At 37.6% G+C, this 27,854-nt stretch overlaps 3 protein-coding genes and 1 non-coding gene across 6 annotated transcripts; 1 reads left to right on the top strand and 3 right to left on the bottom strand.

Moving 5' to 3' along the window:
• Window positions 1-149: 149 nt before the first annotated feature.
• On the bottom strand, window positions 150-255 carry LOC149527364 (small nucleolar RNA R71). The gene has a single exon (XR_016351096.1). It is a non-coding gene; the product is annotated as a small nucleolar RNA R71 (small nucleolar RNA).
• A 2,053-nt stretch (window positions 256-2,308) lies between these two features.
• LOC110414271 (DEAD-box ATP-dependent RNA helicase 31-like) lies at window positions 2,309-7,157 on the top strand. The gene is made up of 10 exons (XM_021425366.1): window positions 2,309-3,398; window positions 3,481-3,587; window positions 4,019-4,074; window positions 4,502-4,726; window positions 5,033-5,239; window positions 5,325-5,411; window positions 5,492-5,587; window positions 5,849-6,064; window positions 6,381-6,563; window positions 6,758-7,157. Exons 1-10 carry the CDS (start codon window positions 2,422-2,424, stop codon window positions 6,983-6,985), a joined length of 2,382 nt encoding a protein of 793 aa, XP_021281041.1. The 5' UTR covers window positions 2,309-2,421; the 3' UTR covers window positions 6,986-7,157.
• Window positions 7,158-7,680: 523 nt separating this feature from the next.
• On the bottom strand, window positions 7,681-15,766 carry LOC110414270 (nucleotidyltransferase). 2 transcript variants are annotated; one of them, XM_089783014.1, is made up of 9 exons: window positions 14,611-15,766; window positions 14,146-14,334; window positions 13,714-13,806; window positions 13,424-13,606; window positions 13,234-13,336; window positions 12,944-13,120; window positions 9,831-12,277; window positions 8,929-9,530; window positions 7,681-8,272 (listed from the first exon to the last, which is right to left on the bottom strand). In XM_089783014.1, exons 1-9 carry the CDS (start codon window positions 14,848-14,850, stop codon window positions 8,173-8,175), a joined length of 4,134 nt encoding a protein of 1,377 aa, XP_089639140.1. In that variant the 5' UTR covers window positions 14,851-15,766; the 3' UTR covers window positions 7,681-8,172. The 2 variants fall into 2 exon arrangements, with proteins under 2 accessions (XP_089639140.1, XP_021281040.1); XM_021425365.2 differs by having other exon boundaries at window positions 7,681-8,488; window positions 14,611-15,765.
• A 524-nt stretch (window positions 15,767-16,290) lies between these two features.
• LOC110413618 (alpha/beta-Hydrolases superfamily protein) lies at window positions 16,291-19,998 on the bottom strand. 2 transcript variants are annotated; one of them, XM_021424491.2, is made up of 6 exons: window positions 19,757-19,997; window positions 18,872-19,631; window positions 18,075-18,584; window positions 17,767-17,826; window positions 17,217-17,633; window positions 16,291-17,025 (listed from the first exon to the last, which is right to left on the bottom strand). In XM_021424491.2, the coding sequence occupies exons 2-6, from the start codon at window positions 19,565-19,567 to the stop codon at window positions 16,606-16,608; spliced, it is 2,103 nt and encodes a 700-aa protein (XP_021280166.1). In that variant the 5' UTR covers window positions 19,568-19,631; window positions 19,757-19,997; the 3' UTR covers window positions 16,291-16,605. The 2 variants fall into 2 exon arrangements, with proteins under 2 accessions (XP_021280166.1, XP_021280165.1); XM_021424490.2 differs by having other exon boundaries at window positions 18,872-19,998.
• Window positions 19,999-27,854: the final 7,856 nt, after the last annotated feature.

Below are 27,854 nucleotides of genomic sequence, written 5' to 3'. Positions count from 1 at the left end.
GATGATGGTATTAAATTGAGATTGTTCCCTTTTCTCTAAAGGAAAAATAAAAGAGCTAGCTTAATTCACTACCCAATGGGTCTATCACTACATGGGAAGACTTTGCATAAAAGTTTCTAGTAAAATTTTTTTCACCTGCCAATATTGCAAAAATGAAGAACGATATCACCTCATTCACACAATTTGATGGTGAGTCCTTATATGAAGCTTGGAAAAACTTAAAAAACTACTGAGAAGATATCCACATCATGGGATTCTTGATTGGTTGCAAGTTCAGACTTTCTACAATGGCCTGGTTGGGTCAATAAAAATCACAATTGATATTGCTGCTAGTGGGGCATTAATGAGTAAGAATGTTGTAAATGGTTATAATTTTTTGAAAGAGATGGCCTCAAATAATTATCAGTAGCCTTCAGAAAGGTTTGGTCCAGAAAAGCTGTTGGAGTTTATGAAATTGATGCACTTGGCACCTTCACTGCTTAAGTAGCTAAGCAAGTGGCTACATTGTCCAAGAAGTTTGACACATTGGGAATTCATGTAGTTCAAAATTTATTTGTAGTTTGTGAGATGTGTGGAGATGGCCATTCAAATGATCAATGTTCATACAATTCTGAATCAGTCCAATTTATGGAGAACTTAATAAACAGTAGAATAACCCAAATTTCAATAATTATAATCGTAGTTGGAAGATTTTGAAGCAATGGCACTTATTGAGGAGTGTAACGTAATAATTCAAAACAAGCTTTCACCAAAACTTAAGGATCCAAGGACTTTTTCTATTCCTTATACTATTGGTCGATTTAAATTTATTAAAGCTTTATGTGATTTGGGTGCAGGAGTTTCAATCATGCCTTCGCCAATTGTTGAAAAACTTGAACTTAACGAGATATAACTTACCATAGTTTCTTTACAATTACAGATAGAACAATTAGGTACCTTGTTGGGATTATTTATGATGTATTGATTAAAGTTGAGTATCTCTACATTCCGGTGGACTTCATTGTGCTTGAAATGGAAGGGGATCTGAAAATTCTTTTAATTTTGGGACGACCATTCTTGGCTATTGCAAACACAATCATTGATGTGAGGGAAGACAAGATAACTTTTAAAGTTGAAGAAGATGTAGTTGAGTTTAATATTTTCAATACAAATAAACATCCTAGCTCTACAAATTGTTGCTATAGAGTGGAGTTAATTGATGAAGATTAAGGTAAACCTATTTCTCCACCTACAAGTGAGCAAGCATTAATCTTTGATTTTAAGCCACCACCTCCGCCCGTGAAACCCCAACAGTCACCAAGGAGCATCCTCCACTACCATTTAATTGTCCTTTCAAGATTCGACAACAAGTAATAATGCTTTCTCGATCATACTTCAAGCTTTTTCAATGAAAACGCAAAGAAATATGGTAGGGTCTTTTTAAAGTAGTAAAAACTTATCTTTGTGGAACAATTGAGATTGATAATGAGGATACAAGCACATTCATGGTTAATGGGCTGAGCTTTAAATCATATTTTAAAAATGAAAAACTATAAAAAGGGGTGTTTTATTTAAATTGATGACTATAAACGAGCGCTTATGGGGAGGCAACCTAAGCTCCTCAACCTTACTTATTTTCATCTTTATTTTATTTAATGCTTTTTATTTATTTTTTTTAATTTAATTTTTTTTTATATTTCCTTTTATAGGTAATTGGTTTTAAAAAATTCAAAAAAAAAGGGTAAGCGCCACGGCTCTAAAAATTAAGTGTCGTGGCCTTGAAAAAAAAAGGCTGAAACAGAATGTTTCAGCACCGTGGCTCTCAAAGGAATGAATTGAATTAGACAAAAAAGCCTTCAGCGTCTGCAGCGTCACAGCGCTCAAACTCGAAGCATAATGCTTCGAGCGTGAACAGGTGAAAGCTTTATCCAAGTTAATATTCTGATCAACGATGTGACTATCATTTTGTCCTGTTGTTTGCTCCCTTTTGGTAGCCCAAGGCTTGGAAAAAGGGAAAATTTCGATTCAATTCAATGTTTGATTTTCTTTTTATTATTTCTTCCATAGATTATTAGGTATGGTTTGCACTATATTCACAAATAAAATTACAAATGGGTGGGTTATATAGTGGGCCGCCCAACCCATTTTCATTTTAACCTATCTCAAAACTTTATGGTTCAACTCTTTCCTTCGGCCCACGTAAATCAGACTTTGGGCCAATGGGCCAGGTTCACACAGAAATGTTTTTGATCTTTTCCTGCTAAACGGCGTCGTTTAGATGCCCTCCTTTCTTCGTTTTCAAATGAGCGAATGACAGAAACCCAAAACCCTATCGCCGTTTTATTCAAGACGTTAAACCCTTGAAAATCCTAACTCGCCATTTCCCGTCATTTTGGAAAAGCTAGCACTGCAAACCGGCTGTCGGAAGCTCTGGGTAAACAAATGCCTATCAAGTTTCTGCCACAGGTTCGTCTTCTCAGCCTGTCTCTACCGGTCACCCGTTTCCCCTCTATGAGACCTGGAGCCTCCATTGGCTCTAACGGGTCCATGCGCGTTTTAAATAGGGTATTCCCTTTTAAACTCAAATTCATTGGCTTATCACCTGGCTTTAACGGACATCTCGGTGTGCGGAGCCTCTCCACCAGGTCGTGTCGACCTAAGCCCGGGTCAAGCTCCGAGTTCACTCGTAAAGACAGGGGAGATGTCCTTACCTCGAAGAGTCTGATCGAGGACGAGGCAGAACTCAGTGACTGGGTCGGCGAGTTGAGAACCGACTCGTTCCGTGGTCGACTCACTAGTGAAGACGAGGAGTTAGATGCGGATAGAGCACGTAATAGAGTTAGGAGTAGAGATAGAGAGAGAAATAGGGGCTCCGTGAAGAGGAGAAGAGAGAGTGAGTTCGACAATTTTCGTGAGTCGAACAGGAGGGGAACTCGGTGCAACCCGGGCGATTCTTTTTCGAGGAATTCTCGGTTCAGTAAACGGTTTGATAGTGAATTAGAAGACGAAGACAATGATGACGATGAGGAGGAGGAGGAATCTTACTCGAGGAGAAAAACTCGGGGGGCAAAAAGAGAGAATAAAAATGTGGATTCATGGAAAGGAAGGGGGAACGAGAGGGGTTTGAATTCAAGAAATATGGGGAACGGAAGAAGAAATTTGGGAACAAAATCAAACTTTCGGAAAGATAAAGATGATGATGCTAATGACTTTGAAGAAGAAAGAGGGAGGGTAATAAGAGCTACTGCAAATTTTCTTAGCGAGGAAGATAGTGATATTAATGATGATGAAGATGATGATGATGATGTAGTTTTTCGGAAGACTGCGAGTTCCGCACTTGGATTGGATAAGGATGTTAGGCAAACAGGGAGTCCGAGAAGTTCACCAGGGAAATCTGATTCTTATTTGAGTGAATCAAGGTATGTATTATAAACGATTATGAGAAATGATTTTGATTTCGTTGGCTTTTTGTAAATGTCTGATTTTTTGTTATGCTTGCAGATTTGATCAATTTTCACTATCTTCCTTGTCACTAAAGGGAATTAAGGATGCTGGCTATGAGAAGATGACCGTGGTACAGGAGGCTACTCTTCCAGTTATACTCAAAGGTGTATTTCCTTTAGGGCATTATATATAACCCAAATTTCAACAATGGGATCCTTTTAGAATTTACTGTCTCGTTTGTTACTCTCGAACACTGTCATTGTTAATGATGAGGGTAGCTAAATGTGCTGCAAGAGGGAGCTGCAAAATGTGCGGGCATTTTTAGGATTCCCATGTTCAAATAGTTTCTAGACAATTAGCTTTGGATGGTTAACTGGTAGCCTCAAAAATTAATGTGTGGATTACATCTTTTCAGCTTTTTATTCTGTAGTTTGCCTGACTACAATGTTGTTTTAAGCTGTACCCTTAGGTTGCTAATCAGTTGATGTCATGAAATTCTGAAATGATATTGCCTCTGATTTTGTACATTGTATGTGTGTACTTTTTGGTTTCTTCTGATTTTATTCATTATCACATTTTTTTTTTCTTAATTTAGGCAAGGATGTACTGGCCAAGGCCAAAACGGGCACGGGAAAGACAGTAGCATTTTTGGTAAGATGCTACTTTTGTATGTTCACATGCGTTTTGTCTGTTTACTAAGGTATTATTATATGCTGCATGACCCATTATTTTCTACTGACCTCCGCATGCCTTCGTATTATCAAAATTATCAAAGTTTTTATCTTTTCTTTTCCTTTTTTTTTGTGTAAGATCTAAATTATTGTTTGCTTTTTCAAAGAAGTATGAAAACAAGGAAACAAAATTGTTGTATTCTATGTTTTTGTTATGGCCTGTTTTTAACTTTGCTATCCATTTTAGCAATGCAATTCTGGGCATCATAATTAATTTAACTTGAAGTCATCTTTGTATCCATTGGGGGCTGGAATTCCTGACCTACTGAAACTTACTCCAAATAGTCCATATTAGTAGATACGTTGGAGTTGTTCACTTTGCTTGATGCAATGTTCCTTCTTTTCAGCTTCCATCGATTGAAGTTGTTTCAAAGTTGCCTCCTATTGATCGCGATGTAAAGCGGCCACCAATTCATGTACTTGTAATATGCCCAACTCGAGAACTTGCAAGTCAAGCTGCTGCAGAAGCTAACACCTTGTTGAAGTATCATTCTTCTATTGGTGTTCAAGTTGTCATTGGAGGTACAAGACTTGCTTTAGAGCAAAAACGCATGCAAGCAAACCCTTGCCAGGTGAGTTTGTTGTAATTACTACTTGCTTTCTAATTCACTAGGCCAACTCTTGGACAAAAATGTTGATCCTTATTTACATTATAAACTGTTGGAGCATCATTCGATTGGAATGAAATTGAGAGAACTGAATTGGAACATTGGATCAAAGGATCAAAGTTTAGAATTTTTCTTAACCTATCTAATTAGGGGACCATCAGGTCCTTCTCAATCAAATTCTCGGTCTTCACTGTGAGTTAATACTGCATTTAATATAAATGTCATGTTGTAGTAGGATGTTGTTACACATTACTCCCATTTAACTCTCAGATTCTTGTCGCTACACCTGGAAGGCTCAGAGATCATATTGAGAATACTGCAGGATTTGCAACAAAGCTGATGGGTGTGAAGGTCCTTGTACTTGATGAAGCAGATCATTTATTAGACATGGGTTTTCGTAAAGACATCGAAAGGATAATTGCTGCTGTTCCAAAGCAACGGCAAACACTATTATTTTCTGCTACAGTTCCTGAAGAGGTTTCTTTCTTTATCCTATGTGTGTATTGGCTATTGGTGTTTTACAAATTTGAAGAATATTCTGAAGTTACTAATTGGTGCGAAGGTCCGTCAAATCTGCCACATTGCATTGAGAAGAGATCATGAATTCATCAATACCGTTCAAGAAGGCAGTGAGGAGACTCATTCACAGGTAGATTTTGCACCCTGCTATTTGTTGGGTAACATGGAATATTCTTGGTGTCTCAATTGCTTAAATTTTGGATTTTTCAGGTCAGACAAATGCACATGGTTGCTCCACTAGACAAGCATTTTTCCCTGCTGTATGTTCTTCTTAAAGAACATATTGCAGATGATGTTGACTACAAGGTGCAATTTTACTTTACAGGCCTTTGCTTCAGATTATTAGTTAGAAAGTTCCGCATAAAGAAATTTTATTTTTGGTGTCTCCAAAGCCTCCAGTAAAATAAAGATAGGGTTGGCCTCATTTTTTAATTGTCTAATCTCAGAGATTAATATCAAATGTGTTTTTTTCCAAATGTCGCATAATGCTATCATGCACCTTATCTTTTGCTCATCATTATGTTGATCCTTGGACAAAATTTGTAATATAGCGACCTATTTTTGCAGGTTCTTGTATTCTGCACTACTGCTATGGTAACGAGACTGGTAGCTGACCTTCTTGGTGAGCTGAACCTGAATGTTAGAGAGATACATTCAAGAAAACCTCAGAGTTATAGAACCAGGGTATCTGATGAATTCCGCAAGTCAAAAGGTCTTATTCTTGTGACATCTGATGTATCTGCTCGTGGGGTTGATTATCCTGATGTTACACTTGTTATACAGGTAACAAGGTGTCATTTTTCTGTGGTGATGTAAGTGGTTTAGTGGGAAAATTTTGTGATATGTTTCAAAATCTGTGGTGAAATGAGGTATTTTGCTTGCCATGTCAGAAATCCCAGCAAGTATCCAAGTGCATTGTTTCTTTAAGAATCCCTTTCAAACCATTCATATGTGCTATGTCCTGTTCAATTTTAGGAGGAGACAAATTCTTCAACTAGAGCTTTTCCTGTACTTTCTTCTATGTATATTCCTTCTAGAGTACAATAGTTGTCTTCGCCATTGGCTGTTTTATTTTACAATGTCGTTTTTACCATCACAGGTGGGCTTGCCAGCCGATAGACAACAGTATATACATCGGCTAGGTAGAACCGGGCGTAAGGGTAAAGAAGGGCAAGGTATACTCTTGCTAGCACCATGGGAGGAATACTTTGTATCTAGCATCAAGGATTTGCCAATAACAAAGGCTCCTTTGCCTTTGGTGGATCCAGACACAAAGAAAAAGGTAAGCTTTAAGTAGAATTTTCCTTCGTTTTTGGTCCGTGTTGTATTCTCCTAAGGCTTTATATTCCCATCCTCAATTTCCTTGAAGCATATTAACTAAAATGAAGATTGCATGATTTTCTATGAAAAGTTTATAAACATTGGCAAGTGAACATCCGGGAAAATGTTTAATGGTGCTAAAATATGATTGAACAGGTGGAACGGGCACTTTCCAATGTTGAGATGAAAAACAAGGAAGCTGCATATCAGGCATGGCTTGGTTATTACAATTCCACTAAGAACGTAGGCAGGGATAAGTATAGACTTGTGGAGCTTGCAAACGAGTTCAGTAGAAGCATGGGTCTCGATAAGCCTCCTGCAATTCCCAAGCTCGTCATTAGCAAGATGGGCCTAAGGAATGTCCCTGGTTTGCGTTCCAAATAGATCTGGAGCTTAACCAGTGATTCATTTGCATCAATTGTCAGTTCACATCACCCTTGAATATTCCTATAGAAGATGATTGTAGGAAATTCCTTTTGCAGATCACCAGATATACAAAATTAATAACATTGTCTTCAAAATTTTCTTAGTGATATATTCAGATTAATGTGTCTCATTAGTTTGCTTCTGTGAGTCGACAGAAATGTGTTCTACCCCACTTCTACCAAGTTTCAGCTTGCTCCCAGGTCACTGTGAGAAGGCAAAGGCCCCGGGAAGGGTAAGGAAGACATAGTCCCTTGTTTTTAATCTCCTTTCTGGATCAATCAACATTACTGCTGTCATTGCACCACTGACGACAGCTGAATTCATAGCAATGCGATGGAGCACAAGCTACCCAGTGATCTCCATTAAGAAAAGGCAACAAAAATGGGCAATGTTTGAGAGTCGACACTGTATTAACCTTCTACCCAAAAAAAGGAAAAAAAAGAACCCAGTTTAAAGGGTATCATATAATATGATAATCCCAAAGATACTTGGTCTCTATATGGCATTGTAAGGTAAATTGTACAGAATTCTGGTTTCCCGTGGCGTTTAGGCCTTCAGGTTTGTTAGAGCAAACAAAACCTTTAGCCTTTAGGTACCTACCACGCATCATTCATTCTGGATAAGAAACATATCTTAACAAGCAAATATTTAAATTAAAAGAAGAAAAAGAAAGAAAATTCTAGCATCACATTTCACTAATCGATCATTTTACACCGTGTGGTCTTCCAAAAGAAATCATGTTATGATGGAAGCTTGATCAACTGAAGCACTCCAGAACCTGCTCATCGGCCAACAAGATTCATCTAGGGCAAGAACACATCAATACTAACATGTCATGCATGCATCTGACATATGGTTTCTTTCTTCAGAAAAATGGTAATTCTAATCAACTCATTTTTCACCATGGCAACGTTATTGATACACTGTAACTTTCACAAAGAAAGTTAACAAAAGCAACCTAATACACTGAAATTATAAATCAAAAATGAAAAGCCCTATTACATTGTGGGAAAGAAATCCTGATCATTGCAATTTATAAAATGATAGAACTCAGTTCTAATCCTAAGGAGTTCCTATTTCAGTTACAATGTGTAGAACCCTAACTTTAAATTCTCTTGCCTCCGAGTCCTGCATTCCTTTCACCATTACTCTGTTATATCTTTGAAAACAGAGCAATTTCGAAAATGATTTTCATCATTCATAGTGTACATACAAGCACAAGCCAAGAAGCACTCTGACCATCTCCTGAGAAAACCATTAAGAATCACTAAATCAGAAAATTCAATTCTTCCTTTCATTAGTGAGTTGAGAACAAAAAGCCTGGTTAATGGGAGGTTTTCTCATTATAGGTTCTCCCACCATCAATTCTTCCCTCAAATGGAAAAGCAAGATGTGGGAAATCCTCATCTTTCAATTGATAATTCTCATGGGCCACTGATCTGGCAATAAAATCAAAGTCCCCTGTTAAGAGAAAGAAATGAGAGCATCATAAAACAATCCGATTGAAACAAATGAAGGAATAAAATCGAAATATTAAAGCAATAAATTTAAAAAGTGAGGGTTATGATCCAATTTTAAATTCAATTTAGTTGCCATATATGATGTAACCACTAGTCATGGTTTATGACTGACAGACAACCCACCAGAATTATGAGGAGAGCACCAGCCAGGAAGAGGGTCGCAGCAGAAGATTATGTCAGGGTAGGAGAAGGTGGGGGAGCAGGCAGCAATTTCCACACAGCTCATTCAAGTTGGGCCATAGAAATTACTACACCATCAACAGTATTGCTAGACCAGCAATGGCAGTTGGACAATAGTATGGATGCAGGGTACTTTTTCAGGCTGACTGTTTTCAGTAAGTCTTGTAAAGAAACTACCTCAGAAGAACAAGAAGACATTACCTTTGAAGGTGGGGTGAAGAAGGCTGGTCTGGTGAGGACCGTTGAGCAGAGGAACCATGAAACCTTTGCTCGTCAAATACCCCACCTGAGCTGCTTCCATCACTTAGCTGTGATACTTCATTCATGCCTGGAAAACCCAGTGGTCCAAGAGAGCCAAACTCGAGCTGTTCAGCAGGGGAACTATAACCAGAATTATGATCATAAGGATACAACATGACCACAGAAGGAATGGTCGGTCCATTAGATGATACCCCACTGGCGTTCATGGCTGGCAGTGGATACATGCCGTATGGCATGCTGGCAGAACTACTTTGAGAAGAGTTAGAGCGGACTGGTCCATTGTGAGACTGGTATGAAGTAAATGAATCATGTCTATGTGAGCTCCAAGGCCTCTCAGCTCTGCTCTCACCAGCAACAGCTGCCAAGTGATCAAACGTGAACCTTGATTTTTCATTTTGATTGCGACTATGGCTGCGCCCAGCAGCTCGTGACTTTGAATTAGCAGTCCAGTTTCCTTCTCTATCACCATGATGGTCATTTCTATCGTAATTATATTTTCCCCTCCTTGTATTTGTGGAATGGCGTTCTCTCATTGGAACTTTCTGAAGTTGAAAAATCATATATAAAAGTTATTGAAGGCTTTAGTGCTCAACGTTAAATGTCAAAGAAGAGCTAAACAACATTAAGATCGCTGTCAAAAACTGATGCAACAGACTAACACAGTATCGTATAATCTTATGATCAATATAACACTGCATTTCAAATGATTGTCCACTATAACAGTGCATAACCAATTAATGGAGAATGGAAAACAAAACCATCTAACCGTATTACTCCCCAAAGCACGCAAAGTTCAAAGGCAGAGTAATACAGGCTCATTACAGATTGCCAATGTGACTTACAGGGTTTGGCAGGTATGTCCCAGTACCACCACGATATCTTGGCATTTCATCAGCATACCGTTGGTATACACTGGCAGGCCTATTTGAAACAGATTGGAGTGGAGTAACAGGAACAACACGGGGCCCATAATTCATAAGTTGAGAAAAGAGATTCACATTGGTTGAGAGAGGTCTCCCAGGACCATCCCATGGGAAATGACCTTGTAAATAGACAGGTGGCACCATAACAGGTGAAGGACAAATCAGAGGTGAAGGATATCGTGAATTTTGGCAAATCCGTCCATACTGCAAGTTTTTCCAATGGCTAGCAATGTCACCATTAAGAATGTCAGCTTTGTGCTCAGATGGCTTAAGAGATGCAGCCTTTCTTGGAGAACTAGCAGTACTTAACATGTCAGACTGATCAAGTCCCTCAGATGAATCAAAATTTTGACCAGAATCATTGTTATCCAAACCTTCATCCCAACTAAAATGGCTTGTTGATGCATCTGGAGTTCCTGTTTCTGCTGGAATGTTGTACACAGGACACAAGAAAAATGGAATTGGTGGACCTGTTATTGTAAAGGCCAAGGGAGGAACTCCAGAATTATCCATAGCTCTTTGCCCTGAACCTGGACCTAAAAGGATTGGAGCCATGGGTATCAGTGAATCTGAGCCACTAGTCTGAGCTGCCTCAAATCCAGGCATTTGATGCCTCGGAACAGGCAAAGAACTAACTGGTTGAGGTCCAGTAGTTCTTTCTGCCATTTCAGTGCCCACCGTTGATGGTAGATTCCAGTCTCTGCCATCATCGCCTGCCTGAGAGGAATGCTCAGATACACTCTTACCTTTCCCACATGCAGCAGAGGGAAGCGCAGAAGCAGCAGTTTTCCTACCCCGTTTCTCCCTAGCTGGCTTAGAGACCTTTGCTGATGACCCTTCCCAAGAATTTTCTGATGACGTTTTACTTCTGAGTGAACTAGTATGTGAAGCAGGCATGGATCTAGAACTTCCGTTTCTTTCATCAAAGTAAACATCATTACCTCTGTTATCTTGATATTGGCAAACATCAACATGATCTTCCCTATTTAACCCTCGAGTTTCTTTAGTAAACTTCTGTTGGACTTTAGTAGAACTACCAGAGCTGCCTACCCTAGATGAAGGAACAAAATTATAGCCACCTGAAGTTGACAGTTGCTTATCATCTGACTGAAGCACTTCAAAATTTCCATTATCAAGATCAAAACCACCACTAGAGCCCCTGTCTTGTTCGTGCCATAACTCGTGTTCTGTTTCCCCTGGATTAATTTCTGAAGAACCAAAATTTTCAGTGCCAGGCTCAATTGAATCCTCAGGATTTGAGGCTAATCCAATGCCAGAAAAATAATGGGCCAAAGGAGAAGAGACCAAGCCTTGGGGAAACATTTGTATATTTGTAGGAACAATTCCACCCAAATTTCTCTGATTGTTACCCATTGCAGCAAGACCAGAGGACTGGATAGGAAAAGGTAAGGGACCTGCAGCTAAATTTAGAGGAATAGGAACCTGACCGTTAAAGCCATGAGCTGTAGAAGATGCCATCATGTTCACTAGATCTTGCTCTTCTTGATGCATTCCTTGTGCACCTGGAATCGAGGAAAAGTCCTGACCCATAGCTCCCAAGCCTAAATCATCTTGGTAACTATTTAATAGACTATTTGGATCAGCAGTAGCATCAATGCTTTGATGGGTTGAAGTGTGCCTAATAGATGAAGGATCATCACATGAAGACTTAATGTTATTGCTTTCTGTCATATCAGATTCCATATTTTTCCTCCCGTTATTTTCTGACCTCATAGAAGCAATGTGGGTTTTCCTACTCTCTGGCACTCTGTTCCGCCTTCCTCGAGATGTAACTTCCCCATATGTTTCAGTAAGCTCAGGACTAGAACGTGTCCTTGCAAAAAGACATCTTCCTTGAACATCAGTTACAAAATTCTCTGCTTTAGAATTTCTCTGCCCTGTATCATTATGCACATTCTGATTGGAATTAGAATCCCGTCTAACCTGATCAGATGTATTTGAGTTGGTCATGCTACCATAACTCTTTTGGCTTTGAGCACGAGAAGCAGTTGATACATCACTCATCTTGCTTGTGCTTTCTGATGGATAATTAACATGCTGTGAGGAAACACCACACAATCCTTGTGCTCCTTCAGCTTGAGTTTCATGCCCTGAGGACATATCATTTCCTTTGCTGCTTGAATTGTTCCTGACATTCTTAGATCCATGAGTGTGGTCGGAATTTGACAATCTCAAGCGCCACAGATCATTCCTTGGCGCATCAGGGCGTTCACCACTACCATGCCTTTCCCATGTATTCATAAAGAATTGATTTACTTCTTCATATAGGTCCTCTTTGGGATCAAGTAGTCTTGCCAACTTTTTAGCCCCAAATGCAAATGCACTGCGAATCCTAAAGAAATTACCTGGAGAAAAGTATATTATTTATGCACAAGAAAACCTATTATTAACAACGCATAGAGCCAACCAGAAAATTGAGAACTCAACTACTCCAAATGCAGTAAAACTTTTGAAAAGATTTACATAGTTGTACATGTAGAAATTTATAAGTGCATACAGCCAAGAAAACCTATTATTAGCAGTATATACAGCCAACCAAAAAATTGACACTCGATTGTTCCAAAAGCAGTAAAACTGTGAAACACAAAGGTTACATAGTTGTACAAGTAGAAATTAAAATAGTATCCAAATCTGATTCCGACATGCTTAGTCATATAAGTTTCCAATAAGTGCCAAAATTGTGCAGAAGTAAACAAATCTACAACTCCGATTGTTCGCTATCACCTTTCTACCCTCCATTTAACAGTCTCTTCATCTTGCTTCTACCAATTAAAGTTCAATATTTTCAAAATTTCTTAATCATGCGACTCTCTTCAAAGTTCATTGCAGCATATCTCTTCAAAAGGACAATTTAATATATCAAATAGTTATGTCAAGGATAGAGACTTATAAACAACAACAGCATGTGGCCATAGTACTGGATGCAAGAACAAGGAATTGCCAAACAATTTAAAAAAGCTCACAAAAAATGGAGAGAAACTTCACCACTAAAAAGTTATAAATGTAACTACCTTTACTAACACTACGTCCAAGGTTGTTATTTATACGCAAAGGATCGATCACATTGAAATGTTTAGAAACAAAGGGTTGGCCCTGATTTTCTTGGCAAACAGCATATCTTGAACTACAAGTATCAAGAAAATATTTTCCAAGTAACAACTCTCCACCATCTTTTCGAGGAGGTTCCGCTGCAAAAATGTATTTTAAACAATGTCATTATGACTAGAAAACTGGCATACATTCTGTAAGTTGAAGCTTCTTGTTCAAAGCTTAGCAGTAGCTATTCCAGAAATTGTGGTACCTGTTATGTCTGGCAGCGAACTAATTGGAACAGGACCCCAGAGGCTAACACAAAAATTTTCCCAATCAAACTTGCTAAAAAATTCAAGAAAATAATACAGGACCTACACATAAAAAGGAAAAAAAAAATCAGACAGATGAACAGATTCAAATGCAAAAAGCATAAAAAATAGAAAGGTAAACATAACCACCTCAAGTGGTCCAGAAAAGGACTTATTGAAAACATGGAATATGTAAAGAACCAAGGTTTCCAGGGCGTAAGTTGAGATAAGTCCATGATGAGCACCCAATATACGGCTCTCATAATAACACCATGCCTTTATCAATATGATGCTACGTTTGAACAAATGATTCTGGTTTATCAAAAGATCAACCTACACACATGGACATTAAGTTAGGTTTAAACTTACACAAATTCCAAAAAGATCTACCGCTACAAAAACAAAAGCAGACATGCAGTGGCAGGTTTTGCAGCACTAACCTCTTCAAGGAAACAAAGAGTACATAATCCACCAAGCTGATTAAATGAAATGTCTACCACAATATTTTCTACAAGACACTTTATTATCTTAACCTGAAAACATATGAGGGAAAAAAATATATCAAAATGAATTCATGTATTAAGATTACAACATTGAGCAAATGTGTGGAAGAATTCTACAACTAATTTTACGCAAGACAGTTCAGAGACATTAAGTAGGAAGAATAACACTGAACATAAGGAGTCCCCACAAACAAATGAATCAGCATATTACCAAGTGTCACAAATGTGCAAACTTTAATCAAAGAAATCTGGAGCGGGAAAAGATACTGAAACATTGATAGAATGGTAAATAAGAGATCCTAAGAAGAAAAGACATAATGCCAGGTGCCTAAGAATAGTAAAGAAATGGGCGTCTCATTATGACTTTACCTCAGCCTGAATGTACTGAACTTCTTTTACTCGGAATTCAGCATTCTCATTTTTCTCTTCATTTTCCAGCATATCGCGAACCTGATGAGCCCATGTATCCTTCAAATTTTGATTCTTACTGAAGGCCGTTAAGTCAATATCCCCATCAGGCAAATATGTCTTGAGGGGCACAGACCCGAAAGTAAACACCTGTCCAACAAAAATTATCACAAGCAAGCAACTGATATTAAAATTGATTAATGAACTCAATACAAAAAGAGGTAAAAACTTGATATAAGTAGCATTCATCCCTCCACTGTATGACCTGAACATGAAATGTAAAGATTCGAACTTTTTAATCCTTTCTATGAGTGCCACTTCTCCATCCTTAACATATTTAATCAAACACATCTATTCAATCATTTCCATTTCATACAATGGTACCCATTTAGAAAGAAATTATAACCAAAGGGCACTCAATTGGACCTGACAAGGGAAGCATTTAGAGATGAGGCGCTGGACATAATCAGCTACGGCATTACGGCGACCTTCCGAGGGTGCATTGGGCTGAATGCGAGCAATCAGCTCAGCGGTTCTTTCCTCAGCCTTCATCCATCGCTCCGAATCAAGTATCTGAATCACCGAGGCAGTTTCGTTCGGTAACAAACCGTTCGGCAATAGCCCGCTCGGTGGCTGCTGCGCCGCCCACCCTTCATGCTCTTCCATACAATCCTAAACCACTTTTCCCCCCTAACAACTTTCTCAACTCTCCCAACCGCCACAAGGCAACCAAAAACAAAGAAAATAAATTTCAAAAATTAAAAAAAAAAACTAATCCAAGAAAAAAGATGGATTGTTTTTCAATATGTACGGTTTTCCTAGTAAATCCACGGTAAGGGGAAAAAAAAAGGAAGAAACTTTGATATTAATTTTAGTATTTTTTTTTCATTTAATCAAGTAACAACCCTAGATTATGTTAACGTTTTAGAAGTAATAAAATGGTAAGAATAGTAAATACTGCCAAAACGAAGGGGATATGCCAATAAACTTCCAAGGTAAAATGATAAAAGGATGTAAGTTTTTTCTTTTCTTTTCTATTCGATCAAGAAAATCTACAAAACTTCAATATAAAATGCCCTAGAAATAAAAAATATGAAACTGGAAAAAGGAAAAAGAAATAAGGAAACCCTAGGGGGTCAGCAAAATGGGAAACAATGGGCGGTGAGATTATCAAAAACCCTAAACAGAAACTGCACCAATCCTGGAAATTGGGAAGTGTCGGCGAATCAAAAAAGGAAGGCCAAGAAGGACCAAATAGCAAAATGCAAAGAGAAAGATTGGGGAGAAATTTAAATATGGTGAAAACAGGAAGGGTTGAAGAGGATCAAAAGAATGCTTATTTAGGTTTCTGGTGGTGAAAGACAGAGAAAGGAAACAGATGGGGGAAAAGAAGTGGGGCCGTTTGGTTACAAGAATAAGGGATTGTGGAGGCGTGATAGAGATATAGCAATTGTTTGACGTTGAGGAAGTTTGTGCATTTGAGGGTTTTTTTTTAAAAAAAATTGAAATTTAATTGAGAGGAAGAGGATGATAGAATCTCTGGCAGAGAGAGAAAAGAAACAGAAGAGAGAAAAGAAAAAGGCCAATTGAAAATAGAAAAAATTATTTAAAAGAAATTTTCTGCACTTTTCTTTAATTAGTCTGGCCTGTCGACAAACACTTAGGCCCTCTGGTTTGTAGGCCTAATAGAATTGGGCTGGTAATGCCTGCTAACTCAAAGAAATGGGTCAGTTAGTCTTGCATCTTTTTCAGTATTTCCCTCTTTATGTAAACCAACTCCCATGATTAAACTCTTAATTAAGATAACAAAAAGCCTAATCTAGATTATACACTTTGTTAACTTGTCATTAACACTTTTTTCTTACTTCAAACAGAAAAATCTTTGGTGCATTGGCATGTTATTGCAACAAGAAGACGGGGAAAAGAAAGAAAAGGAATTGTAATTCTAGTAGTAAGTTTGTATATAAGCTTGTTTCTTTTTATTTCCTTTGGCTTTTGGGTGTAGTTTTCCTCTTTTACGCCTAGTTTAGGTTTCCTCTTATTAGTGATGCATTGATGCACTCTTTTGCACTGTGTTGGGAGTAAAAAGAAATACAAAGAGTCGAGTGAAGACAAGAGAACATTGACATTTTATTAACACTTAAAACGGTGTTAGTCAATGATGAATAACATGGAGACAGAGCAAAAAGACTATAATTTCAGTGAATTTACAGGGGTTTTTCTTTTCTTTTTTTCTTTCAATATCATGAAAATCAGGGGAGGGAGGCTTGGAGATGCTGGATTTTGACCTTGGACTTTGTATTTGCCATTACATTATGGTAAAAAGGGAAAAAAATGAAAAAGAAAAAAGCTTAGACTCTGCTATGTGTTGTTAACATCTTTTGTATATCTGTGGGGCAACCATGGAGAAGTCTTTAGAGTTCACACACTGGTCATTATCTCCTTATTTGATAACATGCTGCTCTCCAAAGTTCTATCATGGCTCCAAGAGTGGGGAGATGGCGAAACAAGCAATGGCCACAATAAGCTTCTCTGTATCCTCTCCCGGCGGACATCCACCTTTTTGTCTTGCCTTAAGACCCCATTAACTGCCTTCAAGTAGTTGCTGGAGTCATGATCTCTTAAAATAGTACCTTCTGAGCCATAGGCTGTAAGATCGCTGAGAGTGTCCAATGGATGGGGGCAATTAAGGAAGGCCCTAAGGGCCTTTGTGGAGTATTCACAATGTGTATTGTCCAGAGCATAAAGAGCACTCCCTGGAGGGATTAGTGGGTGCGGAGGTGACAACTTCTCATTAGGTTGGAGAATGAATACTTTGCCCAGTGGTGTATACAAAAGTTTCTGCATTAACAAAAAAATGAATGAGTTAGCCTAGCAGTGGAAAGATCATATTCGTAAAAGCTATTTTTCCAATCAAAATCTTAACTTCAAGTACATTTCTGCGTACGATTCAAAGGAAAGTCTACATCTCCTACTTGCTGCAACTACGCATGATTACTATTGTGATAAGAAGCGTTTAAGGAAGTGCTTACATTTTTAAGCAGACACGGGTGAGATCGGAGGGAACCAGGCAAACGTTTGAGGACAACAGCCACATGGTTCGGATATTTGCAGGAGAAGGCTCTAGGGACAATGTCTCGGTGCATCATCACACAATGAACATGGTTCTCATCTAGCCCCAGTTCATCTAGTATCTTTTGGCCTCCACAGAACACAAACGGTGAGCCAAAAGTGACAACTGGTCGAAGAGCAGAAGGCTTTACAACCTTCCTAGTTAGCAGCATCAAGTTAACTAAAAGAGAAAGACTACCCCCGAGGGAATGACCAGTAAATTGAAGCTTTGCGCGATCTCCATGCCTTTTCAGATGGTCCATAATTTCTGGCATGAATTGTTCGTATATGCCCTTTGCAGCTTCATAAATTCCCCTATGAACAAGCACATCGGTTCCCTACTAGAGAATAATAGATATGAGATTTACAGTAATAGATATTAGATTTACAGTAACTCTTCTAAGTCTCCCATTAAGGTTAAGGATTTTCATTCAGAGTTCTTAGACTTGTTACATAAGCAATTAAGCTCACCTCAAAATTAGTGGGCTCAAAGAAAAGGTTTGCCTGCCACGACGCTCGAGAGTCTGATCCCTGCAACTCAAGTTCAATTAGATCACAGATGCAAATATAAACAAATAATCTAGGAGATTTGAAGATTCAATAATTTGATCTTTCCTCGTGAGACTTTTAGAACAAAATGTTCTGGATTGAATGATAATAGCATAGGATATATGATGATTTGTGCACTAGCCGCTACATCGGATAAATTGTTGCTTGGTAAATGTAAATGTTGGCCTATCAACGGAAAATGAAATGAATGACAAGTATTCAACTTCTACCTGAATTACAAAAGAGCGGGTATATGTGCTTAAGTCATCACAAACAAACCATTCACAAGGCGATGAGTCTAGTGACTGAAGGTCCTTAGCTGTCTCTTGTTTTTCCTTCTCCCCGGCTCTAACGACAGCGGTCATTGTTGATGCTGCCACATAAGCAGCCACCTCTGAGTTATATACTCGGGGCAAGTTCTCCCCCTCCATTTCTGGCTGGTTTCCAGACCTACATGAATCCATGCAACCAGCATCCTCCTGTGACTTAGAGCCAGGGGACAAAAGGCCTTTTGCCCGTGACTGAACATAGCATGCAGCTGAAGCAGCAATTTCATAAACAACAGATAAAGGGAGTAGAGTCCTCCCTTTTTCTGACTTGGATTCGGTATTTTCTGATGCAGCAACAGGTACGCGAGTAGAGTCCTGATCTAATTTTGCTTTGATTGTAGCCACTTCTGCTTTCTTTTCTAGGGACGATGTTACAAACTGTAGGCCATAATATTTTCTTAAATCCTTTTCCTGCATATATATTCCTAGAATGAAGTTACTCTTTGTGCAAGAATAATCGATTGGTTTGGTTTGAAACTTTACTATTACTGATGTTTAGGATGTACTATAAAGCTTTAAATTTTAGTAAGTAATGTACGACTACTCCAAACACTTAATGTTAGACATATAATTGCTAGACCAGACATATAATGCTGGGTAGTGACAGAAATCAGAGAATAGTTCTAAACTCTAAACATCAAAACTTGACCAATTGGGAGAAACATGTCATGTGAAACAGAAATATGAAAGATGCATACCCTAATCTCTGGTATCACATAAGCCATGTTGCACAAGAAGGCCAGCTGAGAAAAGAGCTTGGCATCGGACCATGGTACCCGAACTAATAATTTCGAGAAAGATTCACGGTCATATTTCACTTCACCTCCTCCACCTCCTTCTTCTTCCGAGTCATAGTTCACCTCACAGCCACCTTCGTCTCCATCACCATCACCATCGCCACTTTCATTGTCATCATAAATCCCAACTCCATCGACACCCTCTTCCAGTTGTTTATAATTCCAGCGACGTCGAATCTCCAGCAACCTATTCACCCAATTCGCTCTATTGATTTTATTCTCTTCTTCATTGTTTTCCATGGAGTTCTTATCAATATTCACATCCTTGTCCGCCAGACTCAAATCCTTACTCGTCTCCAAGTCAAACAAAAATGATCTTAAGGTGTTTGGAATTATGGAACTGGATATTTGGAATGGGAGCGTCGGGAAAATCCCAACAGAACGGCTATTCTTCAAGGCTGGTTTTGTTGATGCAACACGTATTCGATTGATAGAGTAACAAAGGTGATTATCCGAAAAAGACCTTTGAATGCCTACTCTCTTATGAAGATTTATGCCAGAGTGTGATCGGCGAAGGCCATTGATCTCTTCTTTGCATCCATCTTTCGCAGCTGAGGCAGCCTGAGAGGTAGGGGTAGCCATCGATGTGCATGCCATAGCTTTGTATCAGATTGTTGATGCACAATTAATGGCGGTAAACTGTCACCTTAGGCTGTCTGGCCTGAAAAAATAACCAACCTCCGTTAGAGAAGAAACCTATGCCATGAGAAGAGTGTGAGCTGAAAGCCAGGGGCGTTGGTGGCATTAATTCTTGGAAAGAAATAAGAGTATGGTAGCGAACATTACAAGGACCCAGTGTGAAGATCTATGAAACCAGCCGTTGGTAGCAACAAGGTTCGAAGATGCATCACTGTTGTTCTGTAGTAGCCAAATTACCAAACTGAATTGGTGTTGGACTTTACGAAAAAGTATGGTCGAGGTGTCTTTGGGTCATTGGCCATATGCCTTGTTATATACTAGATTGTGTTCCCATTATCCTTAGACCATAGACCTTAGACCTTAGACCTTAGACCTTAGACCTTAGACCTTAGACCTTAGACCAGACAATGCTTTTGTCTTCTAGTTTCATTACATGGCAAATGTTGGTCGATTAAACACATTTTGCACTTTTAACTTTGACCCAATACTTGAATATGGTTTTTTGTGGACACCACATGCCACAAGACACTAGTATCGATGAAATCAATGGTGTCCTCGTTAGTTTGAATCTAACATACTTCAACTACTCCAATAGGACCAAAAACCATCATTTACTTCAATCTACCCTATATTTTTGGATGATCTCGTGCACGGTTTGTTTTGATAAAATTTCAATTCAAATTCAAATAGCTCTGACTCATTCTATATTTGTAACGACTCAAGTTCAACTATTGACTCGGTAACTCTTTGAGCCTAAACCATGTAACGATCCAAGTTCAACCATTAGTCCAGTAACTCTTTGGACCTAAATCACGTGACCTTCAAATGCTTAAGCTTAAATTGCTAATAGTAATAGACTTGAATTGTTATGTAGATCTTAACAATCACATTTACATCAGATGTGAGATGTTGGGTATTCCAATCTGGAGCTAATAGTAGTAGACTTGGATTGTTATGCAAGCCTTAACAATTACATCAGATGTGGGATGTTGGGTATCACAATCCCAACCACTTAAATTCCTGATGTCCGTAATCCTCAAATTTGGATTGTTATGTAGGATTGTTATGTAGGTCTTTAACAATCACATTCACATCAGATGTGGGATGTTGGGAATAACAATCCCACCCACTTAAATCCTTGATGTCTTTATAGGTCCAAGATCTCACCAGAGTTGGGTATCACAATCCCACCCACTCAAATCCTACCCACTCAAATCCTTGATGTCCTTATAGGTCCAAGATCTCACCAGAGTTGGGTATCACAATCCCACCCACTCAAATCCTACCCACTCAAATCCTTGATGTCCTTATAGGTCCAAGATCTCACCAGAGTTGGGTATCACAATCCCACCCACTCAAATCCTACCCACTCAAATCCTTGATGTCCTTATAGGTCCAAGATCTCACCAGAGTTGGGTATCACAATCCCACCCACTCAAATCCTTGATGTCCTTACAGGTCCAAGATCTCACTAGAGTCCTTGATGTCCTTACAGGTCAAATCTTACCCACTCAAATCCTTGATGTCCTTACAGGTCCAAGATCTCACCAGAGTTGGGTATCACAATCCCATTCACTCAAATCCTACCCACAATCCTATCCACTCAAATCCTACCCACTTAAATCCTACCCACTCAAATTCTTAATGTCCTTACAGGTCCAAGATCTCACCAGAGTTGGGTATCACAATCCCATCCACTCAAATCCTACCCACAATCCCATCTACTCAAATCCTACCCACTCAAATCCTTGATGTCCTTACAAGTCTAAGATCTTACCAGAGTAATGTAACTCAAATCCTTGATGTCCTTACAGGTCCAAGATCTCACCAGAGTTGGGTATCACAATCCCATCCACTCAAATCATCCCATCCACTCAAATCGTCCAAGATCTCACCAGAGTTGGGTATCACAATCCCATCCACTCAAATCCTACCCACAATCCCATCCACTCAAATCCTACCCACTTAAATCCTTGATGTCCTTACAAGTCTAAGATCTCACCAGAGTAATGTAAAAGCTCACATCGGACTACCCACAATCCCATCCACTTAAATCCTACCCATTCAAATCCTTGATGTCCTTACAAGTCTAACCCATTCAAATCCTACCCATTCAAATTCTTGATGTCCTTACAAGTCTAACCCATTCAAATCCTTAATGCCCATTCAAATCCTTGATGTCCTTACAAGTTTAAGATCTCACCAAAGTAATATAAAAGCTCACATCGGACTAGTGTAGGCTCTGATACCATTTGTAATGACGCAAGTTCAACCACTGGCTCAGCAACTCTTTGAGCCTAAACCATGTGGCTCTCAAAAGTTTAAGTTCAAGTTGCTAGTAGTAGTACATTTGGATTGTTATATAAGTTTTAACAATCACAATCACATCAGATGTAGGATGTTGGGTATCACAGTATCTTCTTCTATATTAACTGCAAATATTCAAGTAATCAAGTTTAGCAAAAAAGTAAGCAATGTTGAACTCTGAGGTACTCCTATATCGGTTGTAAATAGAAAAAAGTAAAACAAAAACAACACCCCACTGCACCCATAGTCATCTGCCATCTAAATAAAGAATGATATGTGCTAGTCGTGCATGGAATATATGAACATTCCAAGGTAGAAAAACGCAGTTGTGAACCAAAAATAAAAGAGAGAATATGTAGAAAATAAGGTAAGTAATTTGGTTAAAACTCAAAAGAGACAAGATAGGAAGAATGAGTCCTAAAGAAGAGAGAACAAAAGTTTTTGTCTCGTACCTAGAAAGAAAAGATGCTATGTTGTTGACCTCTATAGCAGCTGTCATACTTCTAATGTTTCAAATTAAGCATCCTCCATACTTGAAAATCCCCGTCGCCCCCTCACTACTTTGCTACAATTCAACGAAAGGCCGGTTGTTAAGCCCCACACGATAACAAAATACCGATATCCTCGCAATCTACTTTATTTTAATGAAAATATATGAATGTTTCCCAGAATATTGTAAGAATCCAAAAGCATCTAAAACTCCTGTGTATTGCAGAGTCTCAGTGCTTTTCTAATATGATGTACTTGTGCAAATATTCAATTGATTCTCCACCAATTCGAATCTTTTAAAGTTCAAACAAGCATGTCTCACCATATAAATTTCCCATTTTCTTATTCTATTTCCCTTTCTCATATAAAAGAAGCATACATGTTTCACATCATTGTTTAAAAAAGAAAAACATGACATTGATTTAACCTGTTAACATCGAGAGACCAATCTATGTTTATTTTGATTTTATGAGTTTCTATGTTAATTGGAAAAAAAATCCAATAATATGCTAAAGTAAATTCAATGGGAAAATTATAACTTAAATTGAGAAGAATAAAATTACTATCGACACATTTAATAAAATATTAAAGATATAATATTTTTTAAAATTTTAAATAAATTTTTATTATTATATTATATTTAATCAAATTATATACTTTTATTTTGAATTAAATATGTTTTTATAATTAACAGTTGATTATTCGTTATTTTTCAAAATGTTACTTATTATTTTATGTTAATATAATGTTATTGTAAAAAGTGAAAATATTATATTATTATTTCATATCAGTATATTATATTACTATATATTTTTATGTAGTTCAAAAATAAAATATAAAAATTTAATTGAATCTAATAAAAAAATATTTAATTTATTTATATAATTTTATGTCAATATTAAATAATAACAAAAAAAATCTTTCTAATTTGCATTTGGTAAGAATTGCATAAAACAACCATCTGAATAGTTAGAGCATCCAATTGTTTTCTCCGCCTAATATAGAAATCTTTCCAAAACCAATAGGCTCTAAAACTAATTAATTGGTGAAATTTGTTCTTGTAAATAGACTGTGTAAAAAAGTAATTAAAATACACGTTTGAAAGCCTACTTTTTGTTTTTCTTTTGAAGTCTGAAAACCAGCGGTAAGCTCACCCTCGGAATCCTCGCAATTACCCTAGATTGGAGCCCACCTCTTTGAAATAGATAGTTCATAGTTCCAGAGTACCGCGAAACTCTAAATTAAACCGGAAATACCTATGCTCCTAGTATATTATTCATTATGCATATTAATTATTTATTCAACGCATACCATGAAATTAATAAAAAAAACTATGGAAATAAAAATTAAAATCCCCCTAAAAAGGCTTTGTCAAATGGTTGGGGTTAGGCCCCGAGTGGTAACATGTGCTCCAGGTGGAATCAGCAAAATACCAAGTACGTACCAACGTGATTCACACCCTTTTCTTTCCTCCGCCTAATTACCAAATTCATTTAAATCTTCTTGCTTTTCTTTTACAGTAATTGGGGGAAAAAAATAAAGGAATTTAAATGTAGTAATTTCCTTTTAGATGTAGGGCAGTTGCGTGCCCACGTGCTTTGTTTTGCTGTGTCTTTGCTTAAATAGGCTAATAACTATAGCAATAGGCATAAATTAGTGCTCCAGATTAATGATTAATTAGCATTAACACAAGCACTTTGATCATCAATCTCATCAATGCATGACGAGTGAAAATAACGACGTAATTATTAAACATTAAGTTTGAAATTAATATTCCAACTTTAGTCATAAATTGTTTAATACTTTTTATTAATTAGATATAAATGCGTTTAAATAAAAATCATATATAGAAATTCCATGTGTTACCCAAAAAAAACACGTGCATATCAACTGTTTAAATTTTATGTTACCTCTTAACATGCGTCTCTTGCTCCTCTCATTCTATTTCTTTTGCTCTCAACCTCCCACAAACAACCATTTCACTCTATTTTATATGTACTAATTAAAAAAAATCTTTTAATTAATATTTTTCATCATGCATGCGAATGAAAAAGCATACACCACAAGTTAAATTTAAAGGTCAAAGCATCTCTGGCAAGAATCAACAATGTCTATAAGCAAAAGCAGGAGGAGAAGTAAGAATTATTCAAACTAATGTGTACCTTCGTTCACCATCAATGGATGCCGCCGCAACCTAAAGGAGGAGACGACAATGCGAGCGAGAAAGTGTACAATGATCGCATCGGAAACTGAAAACGATAACGTGAGAGAAAGCGGAAACCCGAAAGCTTGATCACTAAAAAGAAATGGATTCAAAAATGAATGTCCAAATGTGTTTTGCAGCTGAATTCTGACGAGAAACTGAATTACGTGAACATATTTTTTTGAAGTATTATGTGTTACGAAAGATTGATGTGTGCTTTTTGGAACAAGAAACTATTTCTTTCTGAACGTGAGATCTGGTTTGCCACAAATGGAACGGAGTCAGGAGTGTAATTATCTATAACGGGAGCGATCTAAGAATCAAAAGAGGAAGAAGAGTCTGGATCGATGGAATCTGTTCACGTGGACAAAGTGGCCTTCAATTAATGATTTTTTTTGGACATAAACGCCCCTCGTGTCTTATAAAATTAGTTAATTAAGTTCATCCCTTTCTGCATTTTTTTTTTCAGTAAAAGTAGATATTATAATACTAGTATCTTGATTTCATTTTTAAGATATTCTTAAAGGATTTTAACACGCTTGCGACGAATAATCACATGAGAGAATGTGATTTACATATGCTTGTAAGATATTGTATTGAATCGTCGTGGAAATTAAGAGAATCTTGATGGGCCGCGTGAAGAAGGTGGAGGGCGACTTCGGAAAGAGGGCGTTTGAGATATTTTGTTTCTGGATGGAGGGTAGAATCGTCCATCGCAGTCGAGCCCGCGAGGCCAAATGTGCGGTTGCATGGAGCGCTCACTGCGATTAGCCTCCACATTTCCCCCTTCTCATCGGTTTCCTTTCTGCTCCTTGGCACTTGTTGCCCGCCCATTCTCAACCGCCTGGTGAGGGCGGAGACACGAAAATCGAATATTTTGAATAGAAAGGTCCCCACTCTCCGGCTGCCTTAGAAATCGCCACGTACCCCTTCCAAAACAAAGATTCTTCACATGCCCTTCCACCACAATGTACCATCGCCACGCGTCATGTGAACAAGGGTAGTCAGCATTTCTATCTCGTGATTTTTCAATTTATTGTTTAAAACCTTTTTGAAGGAAAAACAAAAAAGGTTTAATTTCTTGACACATGTGTACTGTAATTCGCTGTCCTCGTCCCAATTTTTTTTCCCTTTTCGTAATTTAGTCTTAAAAAATTATAACAATTAAAATTTTTAAAAATAAATATATAATTCATTAAAATGTAATTAAAAATTTAACAAATTAATATAATAATTTCATTTATAAAATTAAAAAATTTCACCAATATATAAAATAATACTTTTTTTAAATAATTAACGACAAGAAGAAGTTTGGACGTATTACTTGAGCCTCACGTCTGCTCATGTCTTCAACATGTCTGACCCAATAGTCCAATAATAACTGATTGGATAAATCGAGCTTTTTGGACTGGTCCGGTATGAACTTATGAGTTCCGTAATTCTAAATTGTCAGCGGCTTATATTATAAAAAATTTAATAAAATTAATTACAAATTATAATATTATTACAGAAAAAAAATATTGTAGTAAAGTTTATGGTAACAAGTTATTATAGCACGAAAATATAAAATCATAAAAGTCTGATTTGATTAAATTATATTTTTAAAAATCAGGTATAATAAAATATATTAATTTATATTTAACATTATGAATTACTTATCTGCGTGTCTTTTGATGTCAACAGCGATTTTGTTATAATCTTTAATGCAATTAAAGACCTTTTGGATTAGTGAAAAATACAGGAGAGACAGAAAAAAGGTGTAACACAAGACAGATATTTGTTTGAGGAATTGACAGAAAAGACAGGAGCATTCTTCTGGAATCATAATCATTAAATATGTTTTGGACGGTCCGTCGTACAGGGAATAAAATAATGACACTTGGACTTGGAACTTACACTAAAGGCCGGTCAAAAAAACAACAACAAACCGAAGTGAACTTAGTCTGGATCTTATCCACTTACCTGTAATTCTCAAATTAGCTTGCGAATCGTGAAGCTGTGCCTTGATAGCTAACTATCGTCCGGGAAAGAATTAAAGGTGAGCTTGGAAGGTTTCGGTGTTTTCCACATGACCAGTTCAGATACAAAGGCAGACCCAGAGTTCCGCAGAGAACCCAATTGCAAACCAACACGTTAGGGCTCTTGCATCCCTTGATGTGACTTTTTGTTTGTTGGATGTTAAATTGGATAAAAGTTCCCTTCGAATTTTGGTTAATAGTTGTGTCAAGGTGGTCCAATAATTCGTTGCAGGGGATAAACCTTGAAGGTTTTCGGCAAATAAGCAAAAACAAAGATTAGCCTCTTTTTTTGGCAAGAGAATGGACTAGCTTTATCAGTCCTAAGACCTAACTTATAGCTCAATTTTCTTTGAATTCAATTGGGTTTCTCTTTGTTTTTCTTGTCTCTAGCCACAAAAGTAGTAATTTTCAAGAAACTGAGAATTTGGATGCCATAAATGAGGGCTCTTATCTTCAATGGAGAAATTAATGCTAACGAAATAGTGTTTGATGGAGGAAGGATTCTCCTATCTTGATGATTGGTGAAAATTGGCCCAGCTGAGTAAATGAGTTCTCCATTCAACGTTTCGCAGTTGAACATAAATTTGGACATTATTCCCTTTTTAGGGTGTTTTGAAAAAGGCGGAAAGTTTTGGATAACAATGCATTAAACATCCGGTCAATATGGAGACAGGCTTAGGAGATAACTCATGGCCTGAAGCAAAGGTCGAAAGTTTTCCAAATTTGTACGTATTACATAACTCTTTACGCACATCACGGCTTGAAATTGTTTTCGATTCCATGCGTTTGAGATTCAGAGCAAACAGCGCAAATCCCCCCAGGTATGTCCAAATGAAAGAATTGAATTCTATCGATATTCGAAGTAATAGTATTAGCCGCAATGGCGATTAATTCATAAAGTTAATTCCCAATAGATGACCATCAAGCAGTAGAAAAGAACTCGTGGTTCAATGGTTGTAGCTTTTTTGTTGGAGATAAAAGATATATTTAGAGTTGTTTTCCCCTGTTTTTGGATTGTCCTTTCTGATTGAGAAGGAAAGGGAAGATCAACACTTGGCTTGCACTCATAGAAAGAGTGTACGAGAAAAGGAAAAGAAAAAAGAGCCCAATGTTGATGGACGATGGTTCATAAAAAAAAGGCTGACAGTTTTCTCATTGCTTTGAAGTGTGTCATTCTAGGATTGATCCATGGAACTCACTTGTGATCCATCCAATAAAATTGCAGTTT

Source organism: Theobroma umbraticum, unplaced genomic scaffold (assembly GCF_002168275.2).
Source record: "Theobroma umbraticum cultivar Fairchild unplaced genomic scaffold, ASM216827v3 scaffold_4.1, whole genome shotgun sequence".
In the NCBI taxonomy this organism is placed as follows: domain Eukaryota; kingdom Viridiplantae; phylum Streptophyta; class Magnoliopsida; order Malvales; family Malvaceae; genus Theobroma; species Theobroma umbraticum.
Note: the sequence above shows the minus strand (reverse complement) of the source record. Positions and strands in the feature narration are given on the sequence as shown.

Excerpts from the sequence above, each read along its gene's own strand:
- LOC110414270 (XM_089783014.1), bottom strand. The coding sequence starts at position 14,850 with ATGGAAGAGCATGAAGGGTGGGCGGCGCAGCAGCCACCGAGCGGGCTA. Across the intron at positions 13,607-13,713 it reads CTCTTTGTTTCCTTGAAGAG|GTTGATCTTTTGATAAACCA; the intron begins GTTAGTGCTGCA and ends CCATGTGTGTAG. Across the intron at positions 13,121-13,233 it reads TTCGCTGCCAGACATAACAG|CGGAACCTCCTCGAAAAGAT; the intron begins GTACCACAATTT and ends ACATTTTTGCAG.
- LOC110413618 (XM_021424490.2), bottom strand. The coding sequence starts at position 19,567 with ATGGCATGCACATCGATGGCTACCCCTACCTCTCAGGCTGCCTCAGCT. Across the intron at positions 17,634-17,766 it reads TTGAGCCCACTAATTTTGAG|GGAACCGATGTGCTTGTTCA; the intron begins GTGAGCTTAATT and ends ATTCTCTAGTAG. Across the intron at positions 17,026-17,216 it reads ACCCGTGTCTGCTTAAAAAT|AAACTTTTGTATACACCACT; the intron begins GTAAGCACTTCC and ends TTGTTAATGCAG.
- LOC110414271 (XM_021425366.1), top strand. The coding sequence starts at position 2,422 with ATGCCTATCAAGTTTCTGCCACAGGTTCGTCTTCTCAGCCTGTCTCTA. Across the intron at positions 3,588-4,018 it reads TCTTCCAGTTATACTCAAAG|GCAAGGATGTACTGGCCAAG; the intron begins GTGTATTTCCTT and ends TTCTTAATTTAG. Across the intron at positions 6,065-6,380 it reads ATGTTACACTTGTTATACAG|GTGGGCTTGCCAGCCGATAG; the intron begins GTAACAAGGTGT and ends TTACCATCACAG.